Source organism: Malaya genurostris, chromosome 2 (assembly GCF_030247185.1).
Source record: "Malaya genurostris strain Urasoe2022 chromosome 2, Malgen_1.1, whole genome shotgun sequence".
Taxonomy (NCBI): Eukaryota; Metazoa; Arthropoda; class Insecta; order Diptera; family Culicidae; genus Malaya; species Malaya genurostris.
The window spans coordinates 70,488,026-70,512,974 of record NC_080571.1 but is presented as its reverse complement, the minus strand read 5'-3'; the positions used below and the strand labels follow the sequence as shown (position 1 = coordinate 70,512,974).

The following is a 24,949-nucleotide window of genomic DNA, read 5'->3' as shown; positions in this document are numbered from 1 at the left end:
CATTTTATTGCAATTAAGGGGGGGGGGGGGTGGTTAGGGTCTGAACGATGAAAAAATCATCATTTTCGCCCATTTTTCCAGTATTATAATTTCAATAAATTCCAATGTTTTGCATGATAAAAAGCATCATTCGAACAACATTTTGTAACTTTTTCGTTGAAAAATATTGAGAAATAAGTTGGTGAAAAGGTATTTTTGAGGACTTAAAAATTATGGTTTGCGGTGTCCACTGTGTCCCAGCGCAGACTAATCAGAAGTGAACAAATGAACGCAGCATAGTTAGAGAAAAAAATTTTCTAGACCCCAACGATTCTGTTTGATTGTTTTCATTTTTTTTAAATTTTTGGTGGTTGTTCAAAGTGAAAACTACGATTTTTCACAGAAAAATCCGCCATTTTGTAGCTGTTCAACCTTCCCAAAGTAACAAACAACGAAAAGGAAAACGCTGGGGTCTGTTTTTTTATATGTAGAAAGTGTGTGCAAAATTTGAAAAAATTGGTGCAGTAGTTTTTGAATGATGATGGACACGGACTTTCAAAACCTGCTTTCGAGGAAAACGCGTTTAAAGGTTTAAGTCTCTAAAATCAATGGAAACAATTAATTACTCCAGGGAGCTCGCAGGGTCTAACATTTTCAAAAAATCATATTTTTTCTTTTATAATTTATTATAACGAAACATTTCAAGAATGTTTTGTCAAGTTTTGAAGTCAATCGAAGTAGAAATCTTGGGCCTGTGCGCCGAGCTCTTGCTTCTTCGTAGAATGAGATAGCCATAGATAAAGGTCCATAACTTCCAGAGTTTCGTTCCAATAGGCTTTAAAATTTCACATAAAATTCTTCAAATGTTTTACTATAACAAAATATAAAGAAAATAATAAATGATTTTTCAAAAGTGTTAGACCCTACCCCCCCCCCCCCCCCCTGTAGGATTACTGTTGTCACTAATTTTCACGCCCTTTATTGGGATAAACGATTTTAGATGTAAATCAATCGGCACTCATGTCTGATTTTGCTCATATGTGATTTTCTTCCACAATGCTCAAAGCTGATCGAATCGTCCAGTAATTTGATCTTACAGGAATCAGTTATAATAGTAGCACATAATCACCGCCGATCAGTATCAAAATCGATGTGATTCAAATATCACTGATCAACTGATCTTAAAAAGATTAGATTAGTAGTGATTTTTATTGGGAATGGGATTGAACACTTTGAATAGGATAACCGGATAAAATCTTAGCCGGTACTTCCAGAGCAAATGTGTTGATTTTTGCATGGAAACTTTCTACGTGTTCCACATATTGAATGTTATGTATTTTATCTAATAGATTCAAAGTAGTTTACTGCAAGGATGGCTTTTATCGTATCAAAAAACGTTTACTGGCAACTCTTCAACGATTGAATCAGTGCCATCAAAGAGAGACGGAAATCATCGAAACAACAAAAACCCGACATGGCTCATTTAACATAGAATCAATACCAGGGCGAGAGCGAATTTCTCTTGATGACATTTCTGAGAATCAAAGGTTAGCACGCTGCTGTGGGGATCTTCTCTGAAGCAACAAACGGTCGCTTATTCTCGTTTCGCGATCCGATTCTGTATGGGCAGTGGATAATTGCGATAGAATCATTTTACTATTGCCGCTTATTCTAACTATGTGCATATAACCTTTGCATAAGTTGTGTCTATGAAAATGTCTGTGAATGCTCCATACAAGGGTTTTGAAATATTGCAACCTAGTATGAGAATCTTCAAGTTGAATCATCGACTCGATTTTCTGCGATAATTGTCAACTTGCGATTCTCTCCTGGGAAATTCCACACAGCAACGATCATTATCAGACTGCAAATTTTTTTTAAGGGCGTGAAATACTCAGAGTATGAAGTGGAGCGAAGAAATGTAGCAAAATTCTCTCACGGTTCATGCATTGAGAGACTCGAGTTTTTGTAGACTTTTCTACCGGATTGAAAATGTTGTATACAATATAGATAGCAATATAGCAGCTTTTATCAAATTTTCGGCAATCACCAACACTGGTTTACTGTGTTAATTTAACGTATGCGCTTGCAGTCCACTATTCAACCTACATGTTGTTTGAGACCTAAAAGGTTTTTTTCAGTTCGCTTTCACATCTCATTCAAGTCAGTCGATAAAACAAAACCGCTTACGTTCGGGACGAAGTGAACCAAACGAACAAAAGCTACCCCAAATACGAAAGAATACAATTATTGTTGACTTCAGACAGTGAAAAAATCAACCTTCGATACAAGAACTTGAAGATTGTCTTAAGGAGCAAATGCATCTTGACATTAAACGTGTGCATTTACTTCAATGCAATAAGACAAATAATGTTATTTACATCCAGTTTTATAAAGAGTTGGATGCAATTTAATTCGCAAAATACAATAACAATGTGCACTATGTGGAGCACGAGAACATTAAGTACAACATTCCAGTATATATGGAAGATAGTGCTATAGAAGTGCGTCTGCATGATCTTCCCTCAAGCGTCACCGATTCATATATTCGCAAAACTATGTCCCAATACGGAGAGATTCTCTCTATCGAAAAAGAAAAGTGGAAGAACTTTTTCCCCGGTATTCTAAATGGCATACGTTTGTTACGCATGCGCTTGAAGAGGCCTGTACCTTCTTATGTAACTTTCGGTCAGGATACAAAAATCCCGTGCAAATCAATTGTTACCTATGACAAGCAGATGGCCACATGTCAATATTGCCGAAAAACTGTTCACTACGGTAAGCCATGTGATAAACTGGACAAGGAGACAACCACACCAAAGGACAACGGTGCTTCCTTCACACCAACCTCAAGCAAACTCAGTACACCTGTGACAGTCACCAACAACAGTGAAGTATCCCCTTCAACGAAACCATCCAACGTATCCCCTATAGAACAAAGTACACCAGCTGCAGTTAACAGCTTACCATCCAACCAATCAGCAACTGCAAACAATGTACAACAAGGCGCATCTACAGCAACTAGCAACGAAATCAACAACAATACCACGGCAATGGATGACAAGACGAACCACGAACAAACTGCCCCTCAATCCTCGCAGGAGGGAAATGGAAGCTCCTCTCCCCGTAGAAAAAGGGTGACAACGAATTTTAGCTAAAAACTCAGGTCAATCGGCCACGTAAAGCTTGTACGAAAATAGGCCTGAATAAAAATATCTTTTATAAAAAAAAATTAAAGGTTTTTTTGTGTACTGGATATTGATGACGAATCTTTCATTTTAATCTAATTGTACAGAATCCAGATATTTTTGTCTTGACGAATTAAGTTCGATAATATATGCCTATTAAAATATTTTTCGCAATCAAAATTCATAAAAGTGTGAAAAACTACTTCAATTATCGATATTTTCAGTCATTTAGGGGTTAGCCAAATTTTGTGCTAGAGTACATAACCGTTTTTATTATTTTTACGTTTCGTCTTTGACTCATCAGTGGAGAGCACTTCAAATTGAACTGCTTAGTGCTACGGTTATGTGTCCTAGCAAAAAATTTGGCTAACCTCTAAATGACCAAACCTGCATCGTCCAGAAATAGTAGAAAACACGTTTTCGTTTGGTACGTCAGAAAAGACATTGCACTCCGTTGCTAAACAAAAAGTGTTCTGTAAGTAGCAGAAACTTTACGTCTGTTTAGCGTTTCAAATTGAACTGCCGAGTTTAGCACTAAGCTGTTCAATTTGAACTGTTTTGCACTGATGAGTCAAAGACGAAACGTAAAAATGATATTTTCAGGTTTAAAAAGTAATTTAATATAATTAAAAATACTAACGTGATTACTATATTTAATTATAGATCATATTTGAATGACTTTTATGTACCACGCAAACAATTTTAAATAAATATTCATGTGGTGTTGAGCAAAATCGAATCAGGATTTTCAAAAAGTAGATAAAAAAAACTTTAGAATGATTCAATAGTTACAGATATTTATCCCCGCTTTTGAGAACCTAATTATTAAGAATTGTGCCGTACGCCAAGGAAAGTAATTAAACAAGTCTCAGAAAACACAACTGCCAAAAATTTAGGGTTTAATATTATTACAAAATTGTATGAATATAATATTGTGATCGGGGACTTGTCGGAGAGCACAAGTTGCCACGCCTGTTCTCATGCGAATGGAGCACTCGAATTCCGATCTTGCGCTGAGAACGAACGAAGCGTTGTACATCCATTTCTGCAGCGGTACTTAAATGCGCGAACGAGTTTTTGAGAGCAGCTAATGTTTTTTGCCTAGGCATGGTTGTCTTCTGAGAATGAGAACAAATTTGTCTCGCAATAAAAACAGCGCGTATGAATAAGGTCGGCTGCTACTCTGTGTAATTTAAACAATTTAAAAAGTAATCGTCATTTTAGTTTTGTTACCCTTTAATTCACGGTGCTCGGTTTTCTGATCTCGTCCCGGGTTGGCGGTTCAATGCATAGGACGCTGGTCTTACAAGCCAGTTGTCGTATGTTCGAGCCCCGAGCTGGAAGGATTCTTAGTGTCAGTAGGATCCTTAGTACTAGCCATGCAATGATTCTGTACACTAAGAATCGGCTGCGAAGTCTGTTGAAACAGAAAGGCCAAATTCCACAAAAGGAATGTAATGCCAAGACTTTGCGGTTTTCTGATTCACAATCGGAAATCTTGATTCACATTTTCCTGCGCAAAATGGACTGCTGCATTTTCCAACTTCATCTCTGTATCAGACATTTCGACAGCATTGAAAAACGTAGACGCCTCAGAAGGGTCTAGATCTGACGGTATTCCACCAATATTCTTAAAAAATCTTGCTGAAGAACTTACACTAACACTACAACTTTTATCTTCTTTGCTTGTACCAATATTTAAATCTGGTGCAAAATCTAACATTCGGAACTACCGTGGAATTACAATTATCTCTTGCATTCCAAAACTATTTGAAAAAATTGTAATCGAAAAACGTTTTCACCAACTGAAAAATGTACTAACAAACAAACAGCATGACTTTTTTAAAGGTCGCTCAGCTATAACAAATCTTCTAGAATTTGTGACATTCACTCTGAATGCAATCAAAGACATTATATTAACAAGATATCCAGCTCTCACATTTCTCGAACAAATCATTGGCAACATCCTTTTTTGCTAACATGGCGCCCTCAGGCGAGTCGGCATCGAATTTCGTACATAGAAGTAAAGGAGAGAAATGTCAAATTCGTGCGCTCCAAAACAGCAGCACTGCGCACCCATACAATTGACATGATATGTTGAATGTGATGCCGTGCGATGGCGGTGCTGAACTGAAGATCGATTTCGCTCTAAGCTGACAGGGTCTGATGCAATGCACGCTGGCAACCACGTAGACACTCTTTATACCCACTTTAGTAAAGCTTTCGACCATAATGACACGCCACTACTTCTATACAAACTACAAAAGTATGGCATAGAACATAGGCTTCTGGAATGGCTCAAATCATACTCAACGAATCGTGTACATGTAGTTCGCGTCCAAAACATAAACTCGGAACCAATTAATGTAACATCTGGCGTACCTCAGGGCTCTCAACTAGGGCCTCTTATTTTCATTTTGCATATAAACGACATTATTTTATGCAATTGGAAATCCACTTGAATATGATCTAAAAATCTGCATAAGTTTGTCATATAAACACAATAAATAAGTCCGCATACAACACGTCACTTAGAGAAACCTAATGAAAAAGATTTCGTTTTAATTCTCCATATTTTTCGATGTCCTTAGTTAATATATACTCTCTGATGTATAGAAAATGTAACAGTAAAAATAAAATTGTTAGCAATTTTGTGATTTTGAAATATGTTAAACAAACTTCAGCAAAGACAATTTTGTTGCTTCAAGATCTTCTTCCTCGGTGAATTTTTCCTTCGCGGCAAAAAGAACTTTAAGGTAGACTTCCAGCAGGCATAAAACCTTCTCATCTTTTGCATCAACAGATTACAATAATTCAAATGATACATTTCCTTAAATCTAGTGCTTCTATAGTAACTAAATCTCATAAGACAATAACATGAGGAACGATTTCTTGATAACATTACGTGGTACATGAAAGTCGAAAGAACCGAAACATTCCTTAAATATGCTGCACATGCTAGCAATGGGCTCATTATATTCATAGCTATTTCTAACATAGGGAATCTTTAGTAACGCGGAAAATAAATCCCAATAGCCTCGTGGCTTTGGAGATAGTAAGCTCCATATGCTCCTTAAAATTTAACTTGGAATCTAGAACACCCAGGTCCTTAAAAGACGATGCGCGTTCGTTTGTGTGAAATATTTTAGTCGAACTTGATTACAGACTTTTTGCGACTAAAAGAGATGACGGAGCCTTCAGAGGCATTTAAAATCATTTTGTTGATGTTACACCAATCAGTTAAATTATCTAACTGTTCTTGTAGGAACTCTGAGTCAGCCGCAGATTTGATTATATAAAATATTTTAAGTTACCGCGGCGAGCGGCCGTTTCATACACTTGATCGAAAACTTTAGATCGTTGAGATACAATAAAAATATAAACGGTCCAAGGTGATTTCCTCGAGAACTTTGGATTTATCAATGTGAAAATTCACCAATTCGGCGAGCTCGATCAGTTGCTGAAACGTTCGCCCATCTTCAATTTTTTGGGGTTTCATAAAATTCACAAGATTCAAAAATTTGTTTCTTGAAATTAGCGCGAAATCCGCGCCATCTCATAAAAATCTGAACAGAAACCGCTCGAATTCCGCGAATATCGCGAAACCCACGAAATTTTCTAGTTGTTGGTCATTCGAGCTGGCTTGGGCTATAGCGGCTTCAGAATGCCGAAAATAGTGTTCAATACTATCAATATGGAACTTGAATTTTGAGAATTTGTTGGATAAACGAACGCATCACCTGGGCCAACTTGTTCTGACTGCTGATTCAGTTTGTAGATAATGCTTGTTGATGACCAAACAAAAATTTTGGTTGTTTTGTTTGAGTTAAAAGAAGTATTCTGGTGAATGTCAATTTTATATATGATAATGCGAGGGATATGAGAAAGACATTATAATACCAGTAGAATAAAACAGTTATTTAATAATTAGAGAAAAAGTTAAATTAAAATATTAATATGCATTATTTTTCGATATTTTCCCTTAAAACCAACCTTCGAATCTGATTCTATTAGATTATTTTAGCCAGATAAAAGTAATTGTGTATTTCATTTGGAATAACTACAGTTAAACCTTATCAACGACCTTAGTTTTTCGAATTTTATGGCCAGTCTTTTTAGACTATTTTTTTTTATACCGGATATTTTAGTCACTCGGATATTTTTACAAATACAACAGCATTATTTCGGAATTCCGAACACATTAAAAAACACCGCATTATTTTGAATATGTTTACAAACAATCTTTCCTTCGAAAACTGCATCAAAAGACATCAGTGTATCTCAACAACCGTTCCAATGAACAAATTTATTGCATTTAAACTGCGATTAGTATACTCTTACGTTTCGTCTTCGACTCATCAATGTTTCAGCAGTTCATATTGAGCTCCTGGACTTGTGAGGTCGATATCAGTTTGTTCGTTTATGTTAAGAAAGCACGATATTTTTAAAACTCAGATTTTTTAATATCGTTTTCAGAATTAAACAGAAATAGTATAAATTTCCAGATGGCAATGTGGTACCTATTCTATGTTTTGCATTTCAACGTAATGAAATATTTTACTGCCTGCGTTACAATCAATAAAAAAATTTAAAGTTCAACACTACTCACTTTCTTTAGTTTCAGAATTTGAATCCCTCAACGAACAGCTGATACGCGCCAATAATGAATCGATAGAATCATAGAAATTGAATAAATCCGGAGACATTTACAAGTCAACCTTTTCACCAGTTGATCCAATTGGGCGGCTATAATGGAAAATAATATTGATGAAACTTGTATCTAGGATATCCATGAACATAACTACCAAAAAAATCTGTTAACTAACTGTTCTCAGACAAAATTTAATTGATATTTACGTCGGATGCGTGATTCAACCCAAACAAACATGTTTTTTGCAACCACAATCTTTCGTCAAATAATGTAGTGCACGCTAAGAACCAGACACTCATTTCTGGGTAATTTTTGAATGGCGTATAAGTGTATAAGCAAGTGACAGTGAGTTTCTCTTTGATAACCTAATAAAAAAGTTTAGTTCCTGGAAATTCAGTTTACAACTGTTCATAATCACTAAAATATAACCTGAAGATGTTTGAATTTGTCACAGTTCTTAATTCTCGGTTAATTTTTCAAAAGGGCGTATAAGCAAGAACAAACGCGGGGAACAACCCCAGGCCACAAATACCAGGTGGGCGGCCCGTATTTCCTTCATAGACTACAGCGGCCGTCCGTGGGCAATGATGATGATGTTACGGAAGAAAATGAAGAAAAAAAATATAGAGAAGTAAATATTACGGAGAACAGAGTAAAAGAGGGATATGGGAACAAAATGACTAAGAACGACGAAGATCTAATTAGTTGACATCGAGATGGTGAAAAACGTGGGAGGGGTAAGCAGAAAATTTAGTGACAGCAGAAAGATCTTGTTAGTTCCAATGAAGATGGTGGACAGACGAGGGATTTGGACATTCGGACGGATGTTAGTGTCGAACCTGTGGGTGAAGTTTATTCTTAGCATCAGTCGAGGAGCAGGGGTATCTTTCAGAGCAAGATACAATAGATTACACTTTTATATTAACGTGTTTAAGGAATTTATATATGAGCAACATATATGAAATATCCCGACTCGCCAACACATCTCGAACCGGAACATCAGGTGGTCTACCTCGGGCCCTGAGGGAGTCCTTGAAAACAGACCTGGCGTCACAGTACTCCACACATGACCATACGACATGCTCGATGTCCTGATAACCGTTGCCACAGGTGCAGAGACCGCTCTCCATGACCCCAATACGCCGAAGATGTGCGTTGAATGTGTAGTGATTAGACATGAGCCGAGACATAACACGAATGAAATCGCGACTCACGTTCATCCTCCTGAACCAAGGTTTCGTCGATACCCTAGGGATAATGGAGTGTAGCCATCGTCCCAGTTCGTCATTACTCCATGAAGTTTGCCAACTTTCAAGTGCTCTTCGACGAGAAATACTGAAAAATTCATTGAAGCAGATTGGTTTTTCATAAATATCACCTTCTAATACGCCCACTTTAGCCAGTGAGTCAGCCTTTTCATTGCTCGGAATGGAACAATGCGAAGGGACCCAGACTAACGATATTAAATAAGACCGTTCAGATAAAGTTCGCAAGTGTTCCCGTATTTTCCCCAGGAAATATGGGGGATACTTTCCTGGCTTCATTGCCCGGAGGGCTTCTATTGAGCTTAGACTGTCCGTGACAATGAAGTAATGGTCTTTGGGCAAGGTTTCAATGATCTCGTGGGTGTACTGAATAGCAGCTAATTCTGCGACGTAAATTGAAGCCAGACACTGAGTTTGTAAGAAGCGGTGATGTTTTGATTGAAGATGCCGAAGTCTGTGGACTCGTTGATGTTTGATCCGTCAGTGTAAAACACCTTTTCACAGTTGACTGTTCTAAATTTATTATGAAAGATATCAGGGGCCACTTGAGGGCGCACGTGATCCGGAATTCCACGAATTTCTTCTCTCATGGATGTGTCGAAAAACACAGTAGAATCAGAAGTATCCAAGAAATGAGCACGGTTGGAAGCAAACGAAAAAGAAAATCTTTTAAATCACATCACAATAATCGAAAGAGATAGCGATTAAAGAGAAACTGTCACTTGCTTATACGCCCTTTTGAAAAATGGACCGAGAATTACCTCTACATAACATGAATATATTAAAAATACTTAAGATTTGGGAATTATACACACAGAAAAATCCCGGACTTAAAACAACACAACGATTTGTTACCCTTCAAACCGAAATAATAATTGCGACGTGAACATTTCAAAAGGGCCTAGAAACAATTGACAGATTCTCTTTGTTTACTTTCTCTTTCGACTATATATGCGTTATTATGCAATTGTTCGTTACATATCTGATACTGTTACAAAGCTGGAGATATTTTCTCTCATTCGACATGCAAATTTTGTAAATAAACGTGACAATTTAGGAGTTATTAACAGAAGAGAAAGTAAACAAAGAGAATCTCTCATTCGTTTATATGCCCTTATGAAATGTTCACGTTGATTGTTTCAAACCGACACATCGCAGATTCAAGTAAAATTGCTTTTTGAAACAAGAATATGGTTGTTCCTAACAAATTTCGGTTGTTAAAAAAATATTGTTCGAATCAAATAAAATCTAGCAATAAAACTTTAAAGTCCACGAAAGCCAACTGAGCACAATTATAAGATCATATGCCAGACAAGTGAAGTATTTTTCATACGGTTTATAAAGCAGAACTAAGAGTTGGTATATAACCAAATACAAATAATAATACCCCTAAGTCCCATACAAACGAACCGCCAATGTTTGGTTCACAGCATGAACAAGTAAGCCTAGCCAATATCTGACTTTCATGGCGATAGTTTGAAAATGTGGAAGGAGATCGTTTCTGGCAACGCTTTATGCTAGTTGCTACGGTGCAAAGCAAACTTGTTTGTTTATGCTTATCGTTGCTGTATTAAACTGCAACAATCAGTTTAAATTTCGCCGACCAAGCACAAAAGATGGAAAATGAACGCAAACACCCATGAATCTACAAATATCAATACAATGGAATATACGATCTGCTAAATCTATTAATATATTGTTTAACTTACATTTCGCTTGTGATCTTGATTATCAGATAAAAACTGTTTGTTTATTTATTTTTCACTATAATAAACAGTAACAATGGTGAACTTGTTCGTACCCTTCAGCGTTACTAGTTTTATAGAAAATTCGTTAAAGTACATTGTCACTCTGACAGTGTATCATGACAGTGTACCGCACGATGCAAAATGTGTCCTTGAAAATGTGTCGTATTATAATTTGTATTTGATAGAACTGCGTTAAGGAGAAATGGGGTTTAACGGACAAGAAGAAAACGAATTTGTTTTAGAAATATAGTTCAAAAACAAAATAAATTCAAATATTTTACGTAATACACAACATCAGTCGAACAACATTTTGTTAATTTTTCGTAAAAAAATTTTGAGAAACAAGTCGTCATTTTTTAAATATTTTTCTTAAATATGTGCATGTCTTCGTTTTTCTTAAAGATTCCATAGTTGGATGCAGTGCGGTAAAATTTCATTTTCGATCGAATAACATAAGATGAAAATGAAATTTATGGCCGCTGACCGTCAGCGTATCATTTAACTTTTGCTGCTATTTTCAAATGAAGCTCCCAGAATTCAAGTCAGTTAAATAATCGTACCTAGTCAGTTGAAGTTAGCAAAGCTGTATTATTTCATATGGTTATATAGTTATATTTTCGAGCACAAATTTGAAATCGATTGAAAACTGATCGATGAATTTATTTCAAATGAATGAATATTTGAAACACGAATAGAACCCATTTTTGCGCGAGTTTGTGTGACGAAACCTGACAGACGAAATGTTAGAGCGTCGAATACCGTTTCAGAAATTGTCAATAAGCTGTGAATGTTTTACACTCAATAAAACAGTTTCATTTGAAACACTCAAGCGCCAAAAATGCATATCGTTTTTGAAATAATTTATTTTGATCGTTTGCTTTTGATTTGAAACATCAAAGTGAATAGCCACAACACCAATACATTTACAGAAAAATAAAGAACACATTTAAATCTTCTTGTTGAGAGCATCAAGCTCGAGTTTTATGTTTGACAGTTTTAAATTATACAGAAGCCTGTCATTTTAGAATAAATATCCATCACAGTTGTATGGTTCTAGACCACAACTTAGTTACCACGTTTCGCCTCGTTTAAGTGACCATTAGCGATCACACAACAGTGTTGCGAATAGTTTTATAAATTATATTTGAAACCTAAAAGCATTCGAATTGTTACTTAGAGAAACTTAAAAAAATGCGCGTGAAGAAGACCTCAGCCAAAGATATCATATTAACAAGATATCCAGCTCTCACATTTCCCGAACAAATCTTTGGCAACATCCTTTTTTGCGAGCATGGCGCCCTCAGGCGAGTCCGCATCGAATCAGGTACATAGAAGTAAGGGGAGAGAAATGTCAAATTCGTACGCGCCAAAATAGCAGCACTGCGCACCCATACAATTGACATGACATGTTGAATGAGACGCCGTGTGATGGCGTTGCTGAACTGAAAATTGAGATCGCTCCAAGCTGACAGGGTCTGCCTCAGCCTAATTATTTACTTTGCAAAGCCAATGTTGATAATTTTTAAAAAGTCAAATATTGGGCCGTATTTTGAGTCAAATGAAATTCTATAATCAATGTATAAACGCGTTTCCAAAAACGCTAGGTTATTTTGGGAATAATGCCGAGTAGTATGTTTTTATTGATTTTGATTTTCTAAATGACTATTTCCAAACTGCAAACGAAAAGAAAATGCTAAAAATTCGTGGTATCTGCTCCAACTAGGGTAACAGAGGTATTTTGGCCCGCTTTAGGATCGATTTTATTTTGGCCCACTTTGTAAAAATATCCACCAAATGTTTTAATATCTTTGAAAAATCCTTCCGCAATAGGTAATTTAATGTGATTAGCTTCGAACTGGTGCAACATGGGTTACCTAAGATCGATTGAATCCATATAGTTTGTTAGGTGGGCCAAAATATATGAAGTGGCCAAAATACCTCTGTTACCCTACTCAGCTCAGATGCAACTCAGCATTTGTTAATCTGAAAACCACAATATTATCATCCAACTTTCAAGTATTTCAAATGAGAGTGCATACAAAATTTTGAACGAAACATTTGACAGTCAAAATGTTAAAATTCGAGCCGGTGACCCAGACCGGAAGCCGGTATGTGCAGTGTAGCCAACAGCACTGTTCGTCAAACAGACAGACACTCCACAGTAGATTCGCAGTTCATCAGCATCAGCATCGTCGTTCGTTCGTTCTGTTTCGTTTGGCTCTTCGCAGGCAGCCATCAATGGTTTTTGCGAGAATCATTTCAAAAGCAGAACATTTAACTGCTAGTGAACGTTTATCGGTACCGAAGAATTGTGCGGAATAAGTATTGGTTGATCGGTTGATCGTATACATTAGCATAGTTTCAAGCTCCAGAAAACAGTGGCATAGCGCATAAATTCCATCTGCAGTGCAAGCGAAAGGGAAGGTCCATTCGACATTTTTGTCCGGTGTTATTTCTTTCAGGATCAAGTCGACCAAAAACGTTAAGCTTTTAAATGTCAGAGCCTCAGTCCTCGTTGTTACTGAAAAAACAGCTAGCAGGTAAGAATAATTGATTAATGTGATTCACACCGATAACAGACTACGAAAATAAGACGGAACTGGTGGGGGTCGGGGCAAAAAGAATTTGCTGTCTGGCGTTTTTTTTCTCGCATTATTTTTCTTGCGCATAATGACCTTTTTCTTCTGGCAGTTTCTTCTGGGTGACTAAAAATAGCACCGTCTTGACAGTTTGGGCTGGTTGTTGGATTACGGGATGCGGATCGGTTCGATAGACGATTCCGCATAACATCGCTTTCTCAGCAGCTGGTGCACACACAAAGAAGGGGTCAATTATCTTCTCAGTTTTCCCTACATTGGTTTCTATGAATCACAGAATTCATTCCAGAAGGGCCGAGAAAGGAGAATAAAGATCGAGGTGAAGGCGTAACGAAAATCGATACCTGACGAATTTCTTCTCTTCCCATGACCTATCCGGTAGTCTGTTTTGAAGTTTGTCCAGGGATTTGATTTTTTTTGGGTCGAGAAAGGTGGTATACCTCGAATCAACCGAACAGGTTTAAAAACCGAAGAGGAAAGTGTAAATATTAACCTTTGAGTTGTTAGGCTAGTGGAATATTGTTTTGGGTGTGATTGCTGATATGTCTAGAGCTTAAAGATAATTGGTAAAATTTGCTATGAAAAATTATCTTTGTTTCTAGTGTAAACATAGTCGCAGTACTTACGATCATCGAATTAGTGTTTGAAGTGAAACAATTATGTCGGCACTAAAGTCTGATTAAAAGATGATGACTGTGTCATACGTCAAATGGTTCGTGTCATATATCGAAAAAAATGACAATAATTATTCTGTCCAGAACAAAGGTTGTTTATGGATTTACCCAAACGGTGATTCACCGGGGAGGAACTATTCATAACAATACTCAATTCATGGTGTTGTGTTCGGCACTTTGCTGTAAATTTTATGGAACCATGGCTCAACTTTCTTCTGAATTTTCCAAAAAAAAATCGACAACAGTTTGATCGAATCTTGCGATAAAGCAATTGCCCTTGAACCATCCATAGAATGATTTTTTTCCCAAATTTCTATCATCGTCGGTGTTTCAGTGTAAACTTTTATTGAGTTAGAATATTTTGCCTGCTTTCATGGGCGAACCTTACGTTGTGATTTATTACTAGAGGTGTTCGTGTGCGGGAATGATGGTTCCAATTTTATCTGTCAAAATACACGGTAACACGAATGTGGGGGTCAAAGGTGCACGACATCCTGGAAGGAGCGACAAATATCATATCTTACTGTTTGTATCGGCAAATTATCGAATTTTAACTCAAATAGTTATGAATCTAAACAGCACCGTATTAATTTTCTATTATTGTTTTAGTAGAACCAAGATTCTGTTTGTGTCAATGCAAATTTTTAGTTCCGATTTCATAATGTGTGAATGTGCATTTTTGATCATTTCCTAATGATTCCATTAGTGACTAACTTTATAAAATGTCACCGTACCGATTCTTTAATGTAATGTCTCATAGAAAATTGAAAATTTCATATAGACCCGACTCCCGGTTCCAGAATTACAGTTGAAAAATTCATACCATCGCTTAAAGCGGCGAAGCAAAAAACCTAAATTGCCTCTAAACTACTCCAATCTGTAGTCATTGCCAGTAGACGACCAAACAAACTAATTTCATCATTTAGGGGTGATCCTATGTTTGTGGTTAGAGCACATAACGGTTTTCTTCACGTTTCGCCTTAGACTCGTCAGTGCAGAGCAGTTCAAATTGAACTGCTTAGTGCCAACTTTAACAGTTCAACTTGAAGCGCTAAGCAGACGTAAAGTTAATGCTACTTGCGAAACACTTTATTTTGCACTGAAGTATCTTTTTACTAACGTGCCGATAGAAAACGTTGTATTCGGCTTATACTGGCCGATTCAGGTATGGTTATTGAGGGGTTATCCTATGTTTGGAGCTTCGTTTTGTCAGAGATGGCCTAACCGATCTGAGGACTGTTTCGTTCTGTAGGTTATACTAGTTGATGCACAAACTACGCCTTTTCAAAATTTAGTTTTTGATAAGTTTGTGATCGTGAATATCTTTTGTTGTATCTAACGCAGTGCGGTACAATTTCGTTTTCAATCGAATGATATCAGATGAAAATTAAATTTATGGTCACTGACCCTCAGCATATCGATACTAATTCATATGACTTTTGCTGCCATTTTCAAATGAAGCTCCCAGACTCCATCGTCAGTTGAATAATCGTGTCTAGTCAATTGAAGCTTGTTTGCCAAGAAGTCTAGCTGCTTCATTGTCTTCACTGTTGGTAGTGAGCAAGTTCGAATGAATAGAATTATAAATGAATTAAAGCATTAAAAAGGAAAACTGAAGGAGGAAACTATTGATTTAAGTGTATTCTGTAGTTGATATTTCAGCTATCTGGTTTGTCTTTTATCTATTACCTTAAACCAATACGAATGTTTACATGAACCTCATTTGAAAGCCGCTCTCACACTATTGTTATTTTTGTGATATTTTGTTATTCCAAGAGATCAAATTACAGTGGTTAAACTGAACTTTGATTTGAAGAGAATCGATTGAAGAACTGATTGCTGCCCGCTCGGTACGTCAGCGAACGTTGTGTGTGCCAGAGTGTGAAGTTTACTGCAGGAGAGAGATCGTCAGTGTGTTTCACATTCGGTTTCAATTGAATTGAATGAAGTTTTCCTGCACTGATCAACGTATTAACAAAATTTTAGCCGCATGCCATCGGAAATACGATCATCAATTGATGAAAACTTTTCCAGTTATATAATTTCATGGTTATTATGGTCGATTTTTGCGGATTTAGCGCGGTTTCTGCTAAGATTTGGATGCTATGGTGCGGATGTCGCGCGAATTTCAAAAAATTTCATTTAACATTTGTGAATCTTTTGTTTGAATAAAAACATTTCTTTGTAAATTTTTGAAGCTTGTGAATTTTATGAAAGAAGCTGGCCGAAGTGATGAATTTTTCACCTTGATAAAACTAAAATTTACTAGAAGGCGGTTCTAGCTAATGTTTTCTTCAGTTCTTGTGATTTTATGCTCTTCGATCTCGAGTGATACAAATTGCTATTTCAACAGAGCTGTTACCAGGAATTACAAAAACTTTTCGATATATGTGATTGCGTTTTCTCATTCCAATGCGGAAATCGAGAGAAGATTTTCGCACTCAAGGATATTGATGTCTGATGGAAGATATCGTCTCAGTGAAAACATATTCAATAATGCAAAGAACATGATAAATGGAATGTTATTTTTCAATAACATGGTCACAAATTTTGTGTATGATGAAATTCGCCTTCTCAAAGTAAAATTTGCACAATAGGATTACGAAACGAAGTATGACAAGAAAAGAATCGAAGAAGTTCTGGGATTGTTTGTTGGTTCCACTATCCAACATTTTCAATTGTTCTTTGCGTTCTGGAATTTTTCTTGAAATATGGAAAATCCTATGTGAACAAGGGTATAGTATTTAACTACCGCGCTTTGTGCGCTGTATCATTTGAAATTATAGTTATTTTATAACACTGACTACATATCTGAGACTCAGCAAGGCTCCATGCCAACGGATCATTTTTGAATTGGCTTCGTTCATATCTAACTGGTAAAGAAATGATAGTGAAAATAGGAGCCTGTACAACCTCACCATTTGCTGTTACCTCTGGAGTTCCTCAAGGAAGTCACCTTGGACTGTTCATAATTTTATTGTATCTCAACGATCGAATTTTTTCGAGTGTATGAAATCAATATTTCAATATGCCACTAAATGCTCCGTCATCTCTTTTAGTAGCAGAAAGTCTGTATATCGTACACGCATCGTTTTTTAAGGACCTGGGTGCTTTTCTGGAATCCAAGTTAAATTTTAGAGAGCTCATAGCAATTGCAATTGTTACAATATGACATTCGACGTCGTAATCTCGATCCTAGTTTTTCCTACGGATTTCCTATGTTGCCGTATATTTAACAAATGTTTCAATTCTTTCGACTTTCATTTATCACGTAATGTTATCAAGAAATCGTTTCTTATGTTACTGTCTCACTCGATTTAGTTACTATAGAAGCACTAGATTTAAGGAAATGTATCATTTGGATGATTTTAATCTATTGATGCAAAAGATGAGGAGGTTTTATGCCTGCTGGAGAACAAGTTTGACAGTGGGCTATTCCCTAATCCAAATAAAAGAATACAAGATGAGGAAGAAAAAAAAGACATTCAGAGTAAAGTCTGACAACAGGAGAAATCGCTATTATAATTGAGATTGAAATTTAAAAGAATGAAGCAGATCATCCTGATTTGGTCTACCTTAAAATTCTTTTATACCAAGAAGGAAAAGCTTGCCGAGCAAGAAGATGTTGAATCAAAAAAATGTCTTCGCTGAAATCTGTTTTATCTTTCAAAATCACAATTGTAAGTATTTTTATTTTTACTGTAATATTTTTCATACATCAGAGAGTATTAATTTACTAATGACATCGAAAAAGATGGAGAATAAAAATGAAATCGTTTTCATGTGGTTTCTCGAAGTGACGTGTTGTAGGCGGACTTCTTTATTGTGTTTATATGACAAACTTATGTAGATTTTTAAATGATATTCAAGTGAATTTTCAAGTTCTTCGGAAAGAATCACCTGCATAAAACTAGTTGTCTAACGCTTCGCTCGAATATCGCGCGTTTCAGTATCCAACTTCGCGCGTTTTGATTTTGATATTTTTCGTAACAACCCTGTAATTCCAAATTATCAAAGAAGAAGAATTTTCATGTCAAAATTTTGAAAAATTCATAGCTCAGTTATCTATAGAAGGATTTATATAATCTAACTGCCAATAAATTCAAATTTTTTTATATTTAAACATTTATTGCCACAACATTGAAGTTTTTCAATAGTACACTATTACAAAGCCTGTCTGATTTGACCTATGTCAGCATCAGCCAATCAGAACGCGTTCTAAGGAAGAATGCACACCTTTTTTTCCTCTATTCCGTTTGGTACAGACCGATTTGATCCATATAGGCAAGTGTTATCGAGTTTTAGAGCTGTCGTAAATTTTGTTCTTTAAGTTTTGATTGTGAATTTTTTCACTGTATTGTTAACTTTTATAATTCCACTGTATTTTTGTTTTCGATTTTTTTGATGGTTCTCGATTGTAAGGTCTTATAAAATGACTCCCGATGATGGATTCGCGGCGTCATTCACTCCAGAACGAGAAAACGTTTCATCAATAATGAAAAGAAATTTACAGTTTGCCTTGAAATAAGGCCATCAAAAACGTTCGAAACTTCGGGCAATTTAAGAATTAAATCGTTTGTCTAGTGCAGGGGTTCCCAAACTGTTTTGGGTCATGGACCCCTTCACTAAAATTAACTTAGGTCTCAGACCCCCATTAACTAATTCCTTTGAAAATTCAATTTCTTGCTTTTTCAATATTGATGTAAAATACTTACCAATTTCTGCGGATGATCAAATAAACAAAACTTTTTTAGCATGAATATTTCAAATAACAACTTATATCCAACGATTTCTAGACCTTGTCGACCCCTGCAGAAAGAGGTGGGAACCCCTGCCTTACACCATTCTTCTGCTCGCTTCATTTCAGCTGAATTAGCAGGCTTTTGGTGTGGATTTTCTGTGTATCCTGCTGCGACAGCTCTTCGTCACAATTCTACTGCTCGCTTTATTCTAACAGCGTGAGGTCTTCAGGTTTGCTCTTCTGTGTGTCTTGTTCTCTTTCTTAGAACGCGTTCTGATTGGTTGGTGCTGATATGGGTCAAATCAGACAAGTTTTTCAATGGTGTACTATTGAAACACTTCGATGTTGTTTCGAATCTAGTAGCAGTTTTATAAATCCTTTTACAGAATACGAGCTACGAGCTTTCAAAATTATTACTGCAAATCTATCGCGGCATCTTTGATACTCGTTGATAGCAAACATTTAAGAAAACTAATTTTGAATTATTTCTGATTATGTCATACAATTGAAAATGGCGTGTAGTAAAAATTAGGTTGATACGTTAGATACAACAGAAGATATTCACGATCAAAAACTTATCACTCTCTCAGAGGGTAAATTTTAAAAAAGGCGCCCCATATGAAAGTAAGTCGTATTCACGACAAAAATGATTTGTCGGTTACGTCGCTTGTACGATTATATCCCCGTAACTAGAAGAGACAACCATTTGATATTCGAACTTGATCCACAACTCAATATAAGCATCTAACGAGCCTAAAATGGTAGAAACCGGTTCTTGCATATCCGGGAAAGGTTAAGCAGTAATGAGTTTCGTCGTTTACGTCACTTATACCTTTATATTTCCGGAACTAGAAGTGATCGCAGTTTGGGCTTTGAACTTAAAGTATAATCCAATAGAAGCTTTTCTTGACCAACAATTCCATAGAAGCTTTTGGATAAGGAGTGTATCGAAAATAAGCTATCCACAAATTTTTCTTTTAAATTTTGATAAAAAACGGTATTTTATTCGAACTTTATTGTACGAGGTTAAACTTGAGCATAATGGAAACCGGATGAAATTTAAGTTATTCCTTCAAGAATTTTCGAACTTTTGATCGAACGGTCTTCATCAAGTTCCGGACAAGTGTTGCATCGCATTTTTTGGACGCTTGTGCCGGATTTTTTGTAAACTCCTGCATGTTCCCAGCTGCCTTACCAGTCTTCTTGAAGACCCTCTTCACGATTGCCCAGTAGCGTTCAATGGGTCGAAGCTGAGGGCAATTTGGTGGATTGATATTTTTCTCAACGAATTTTATACCCTTTTCCGCATGCCAATTGAGAGTGGTTTTGGCATAGTGAGCCGACGCTAAATCCGACCAAAACAGTGGAGGTGCACTATACTTCTTATATAAAGGCAGCAATCTCTTCTGGAGACTTTCAGATCGATAGATTTCTGCATTTATAGTTCAGGTAGTGTAAAAAATGGTTGACTTCAAACCACAGGAACATATTGCTTGCCATACCAGTACCTTTCGATCGAATTTCTCCACTTAAATCGATCTGTCCGCATCGCTCACATCCTCCCCAACGACGACAGAAAAGTATTGTGGACCTGGAAGGGTTTTTGAGTCCTCTTTTACATAAGTCTCATCCTCCATCAAAACGCATGCATCCGGACCCTGCAAAAGACGCGAATAAAATTTCCGGGCTCTTGTTGCTGCTCGCTTCTTCTGTTCTACACTTTGTTTTGAGATTTTCTGCTTCTTGTAGGTCTTCAGGTGATTTCGCCTCTTGATACGCTGGATCATTCCGACACTCGTTCCTGCTTTTTTGGCCAAATCACGTATTGACATTGATTTGTTCTTCATGATTAGAGATACCATTTTCTGGTCCAGTTTCGGGTTATAACAATTGAGTTTTCTGCCTCTTCCTGGTAGCTCATCCAAAGAATAGTGGTGTTCCCCTAACTTATTAATGATGGTATTCACACTGGCGTGATGAATTTCAAACCGCTTCGCCAATTTTCGCATAGTAATACTCTTCTCTCTAAGCCATGTGTCCAGAACCTTAATTCTCACTTCCTTTACAATACGCGAAAACGCAGAATGTCAACCGCACAAACAAGTAAACAAACGAAAGCTGACAGCCAAACACACAGCATGCTGTGATCTGTGCATAAAAAACCATCACAAATGTATGTGGATAGCTTATTTTCGATACACTCCTTACGCAGATCGGCAAGTGACCGGTAGAATCTGGAAAACCAAAAAAAGTCGGTAATGTGGTTTCACCAAGAAAAAAAAAACCGGGCATTTTAATGCAAAACCGGGAAAATATTACTCCCCAAATATGAGTAACAATTGTATGCATCATGATTTTTTTATTCAATAACCGAAAAAGGAGGCAATACCGAATTTTGCGTTTGAGCGAGAAGTTTAGTTAAAGTATTGGTACAATTTATTGGGCCGACACATCATGTCTCGTGCAACGATTTTTAAGGGTTTAAAAGCAGTTTTAAATCAATCAGAAAGCATCTCAGTTTTTTTAGTTGTTATCAAGAGTAGTACGATGAATGCTCATAACGAAAAATATGAATAATTTGGATGTTTCTGCTGGACTTTTATTAAGTTTGAGAATAACTACACGAAACACTTGCAAAAATGTTGGATTTTACCGGAAATCGGAAAATTGTTTCAATAAAATTAATAAAAACATTAGAAGCCTTCACACGTTTTTTTTAAGTTTGGCGATGATTGCCCTCGATAGGAGGAGGAAAAACTATCTTGGCATAACACTTCTCAATACCGCCTACAATGTACATTCTTGAGCAGATTGCGTCCATTGGCAAAATCCTTTGTCGGCGAATACCGATGCGGTCGTCGTCAGCAAAACCAAAATGCAGTACGGACTTTCGGAGCATCGTGTACCACTCGTGTCGATCCTCGCTCTTCGAATCACACCTTGCAAAACAATATTGAACAAGAGACAAGTGAGTCCATCACCTGGCCGTAGTCCTTTCCGAGATTCGAAGGGACTTGAACGCGTCAGAATCTCCTCAGTTGTTTCCAACAGATCAGGTCCTGGGAATCTGTCGTCGGCTGTGCGTGCACCCTGCTTGATTTCTGTTTGGTTCGTTCTCTGCGTGTGACTGTCCGTTCCGCGCCTGTTTGTATCGTTCCTCGTTCGCTCTTGTGCGGTGTTGTAACATCCTCGCCCTTACTATATTCTTCTTTTCGAACAACTGCTGGTATTCGCCGTCAAACTATTCCTCGGCAGTACGAACGCTACGTAGTAGCTCGAGATTATTGAGCCTTGGCGTTAGTGCGCGACGAGTGTTGTGCACCGTCGATAGTTTTGAGCGCATACAAACAACGACCAGATAGTGGTCAGAATCTATGTTGTAGTGATGGTACTCGGAAGGTACAGTATCGATACCTAGGGGATCGGGATATCGAAGTTTTGGGTATCGATACAAGGTATCAAAAGGCAATAAAGTACAAGGTATCAAAAGGCAATAAGTATCGATACCTGTAAGTATCAATTGATACTTGCGCAGCAATCATTTCAAAATAAAATTGTTGACTGTGGTGTTATTTTATGATGTTTCCATACAGCAAAAAAAAATTCAATATCTATGTAATCATTAATCGATGTGAAAAAAATTAGACGTACTGAACATCAAATGCAATAATTTTCTGTTTTCAAGAAATATTGCAGATAAATCACATGTTATGACATCGAAACAACGTAGGGTAAGGGCTCCCTATTACATCTCATTTGTAAGGACGTTACCTTAAAAACCTGATTTAGTCATCAAAATCACTACGATTTTTTCTTATTTCCGCTCAATTCGCCTTGCTCCACATTGGGAATAGATTCACATTATTTGGAAATTAAAATAGTGAATAAAAAATCAGCTAAAACACTTCTGATATGTTCACTACTGTGCTCCTAATTTCATCTCAAAGGTTTTGTATTCATCCTATCGTTGGTCCTTTATTCATCCCATATATAAGCAATGGCGACAGCAATCAAAACCAAAACCAAAGATGCCATTCATACAGATTTATCTGTATTGTATAGATTTTTGCGTTCGTGTTCGTTAAATCAGATTACAGATTTATTTATGATTTATTTGTAATATATTCTAAAAACTGAAAATTATTGCATTTGAAAAGATTGTTACAATTTTTTTTTGCTGTGCATAAATTTGTTTTGCCGCCAGTATACGCATATTCCTTGCCACATAGATTGCACTTCGCCTTTCGCGATTTCTGGTCCACGTCAAAGAATTTCTGCGCGCCACTTTGGGTTGATTTCACATTTCACTTATTTTCTCAACAATTTACATGGCATAACCTTTAGGTCGATACACGAATACTACACTAAAAGCCAATTCCTGTTGCTCTTATTCCATCGCTATTATTCGCACTGAAATGAGTACAGAGCGTACAATGAGTACAATGAGCGTGAAAAATTGAAATGATTGAATCCTCTTAGAGTATGATATTTATGCGAGTGTTTTGCATATTGTATTCTCTTTCAGCGCACCTGTTGGACAAAGCGAAATGATCGAGAACGAATTTCAACGACGGCGCTAGCTTGGCGCTTCGTCGAAGCCAAAGAAATAAAAATGTTCCATTGGGGACGGGTATAGCGTCCAGAGCTTAAAGCTGTCACGCATTCTCAATGAAAGAATTCAATCCAACAGCCTCATTTTCAATATTTTACTGTCTCATTCGTAAATGACCGACACCAGCACAAAAAAGAGAGACGAAATATTCTCGATTCTCATTGAAAAAAGAAAGAGTATAATTGCCAACGTAACTTATTCCTCTATGACAAGACGAAACCAAACTAACGTCTTCAGGGAGCATCAGCAGAATTTAAATTATAATTTTTTCATCGATGTATTGAAAATGTGTGATGTTTGGCTATAAAGAGGGACTAAAATATGACAAATCGAAGGAAATTACATCTCAGAACCTCCTTGGAAAAAAACTACTACAAATTCGAGCCGTAACAGGTAAAAGTCGTTGTGAAACCTTTTTCTGTCATTTTCGATTCTCAAAGCTTCGGTTGAATATCGACACTGCATACTATGGCATTTTCACTGAAAACTGCAAATTACTGAAAGGGCAAATGAAAGAAAGAACACAGTTTTGACTGGACATGGATTTCATTTTCATAGCGTGCAAGCGAAGATTAGAGTGACAGTAATTTATTGACATTTTCGTCTATTTTGAGTCGATGAAAATGACTTTTATTAGCTCTGATAGCGTCCCTTTCACGCAGCCCACCTGGGTTCGAATCCCAACCCCGCTCATTGGGTTAGAAAGTTCTTCTAGCCCGAAAAGGTGAATGACCTTAAGGTTAAAGCCTCTTTAATTGAAACAAAGAAAAAATGTTCCGTCGTAATAGGAGTTAACTTCAATCTGTTGCGATACTGTAAAAATCGAGAACAAAAGTATCGATATTTACAGTATCGGTCTGATGCGATATCGATACCAAAAATATCCGACTCGGTATCGGACATCCCTACTATGTTGGCACTACGGTAGGTTCGGACATTACCGACGTCGGAGAAGAATCGGCTGTCGATGAGAATGTGGTCGATTTGGTCTTCCGTATCGATATCGTAGTGAGGGAAGAAGGCGCTTCGGACTACCATTCTTCGGCTTTTTATGTTTCGTATATTTCTTATACTGAATATTTCCTATTTATATGTCGAGATAGTCGAAAAACACTCGAATTCTCAACCACCTATTCATGTTTTTTATGAATATGAATTTAACGAGGCAATTAGTTGCAAATTAGTTACCGTAATTTTGAATTAATTGCTCCATTTTGTTTTGAATACTTCGAATATGCAATTAACGAAGCACCCCTCCTAAATAAGTTTGGAATCGAATCGAAATCGGATAATTTGTTGCTAATTAGTAATATTTTTTTTCTTTTTCGAGTACTTCGCTTATGAAGTTAACGAAGTATTCGAAAGAAAAATTAAGCAAAAAATTTACAACCAGCACAACTGCCAAACCATTAACTTGGTTTTAAAAGTTTGAGTAAATTTTAAATTTTCTGTCGCATAGAACTGACATGACTGCTTTGTAAGATAAGCAAGCAC

The 24,949-nt window shown here is 36.8% G+C and overlaps 2 protein-coding genes across 3 annotated transcripts in view; one reads left to right on the top strand and one right to left on the bottom strand.

The window, feature by feature from the left end:
- The window catches only part of LOC131432639 (uncharacterized), a 115,815-nt gene extending 107,726 nt beyond the window's left edge, over positions 1-8,089 (bottom strand). The window contains exons 1-2 of one of the 2 annotated variants that reach the window (XM_058599041.1): positions 7,973-8,089; positions 7,777-7,913 (exon numbers count right to left, since the gene is read on the bottom strand). In XM_058599041.1, the coding sequence (XP_058455024.1) occupies positions 7,777-7,873 (97 nt within the window). In that variant the 5' untranslated portion in view covers positions 7,874-7,913; positions 7,973-8,089. Of the gene's footprint in view, positions 1-7,776; positions 7,915-7,972 lie in introns of those variants that run through there. The other variant, XM_058599042.1, reaches the window with a different exon arrangement.
- Positions 8,090-12,969: 4,880 nt separating this feature from the next.
- Positions 12,970-24,949, top strand: part of LOC131427891 (ubiquitin-conjugating enzyme E2 G1) — a 34,780-nt gene continuing 22,800 nt past the window's right edge. The window contains exon 1 of the mRNA XM_058591459.1: positions 12,970-13,371. Coding sequence (XP_058447442.1) covers positions 13,326-13,371 — 46 coding nt within the window. The 5' untranslated portion in view covers positions 12,970-13,325. The remainder of the gene's footprint in view (positions 13,372-24,949) is intronic.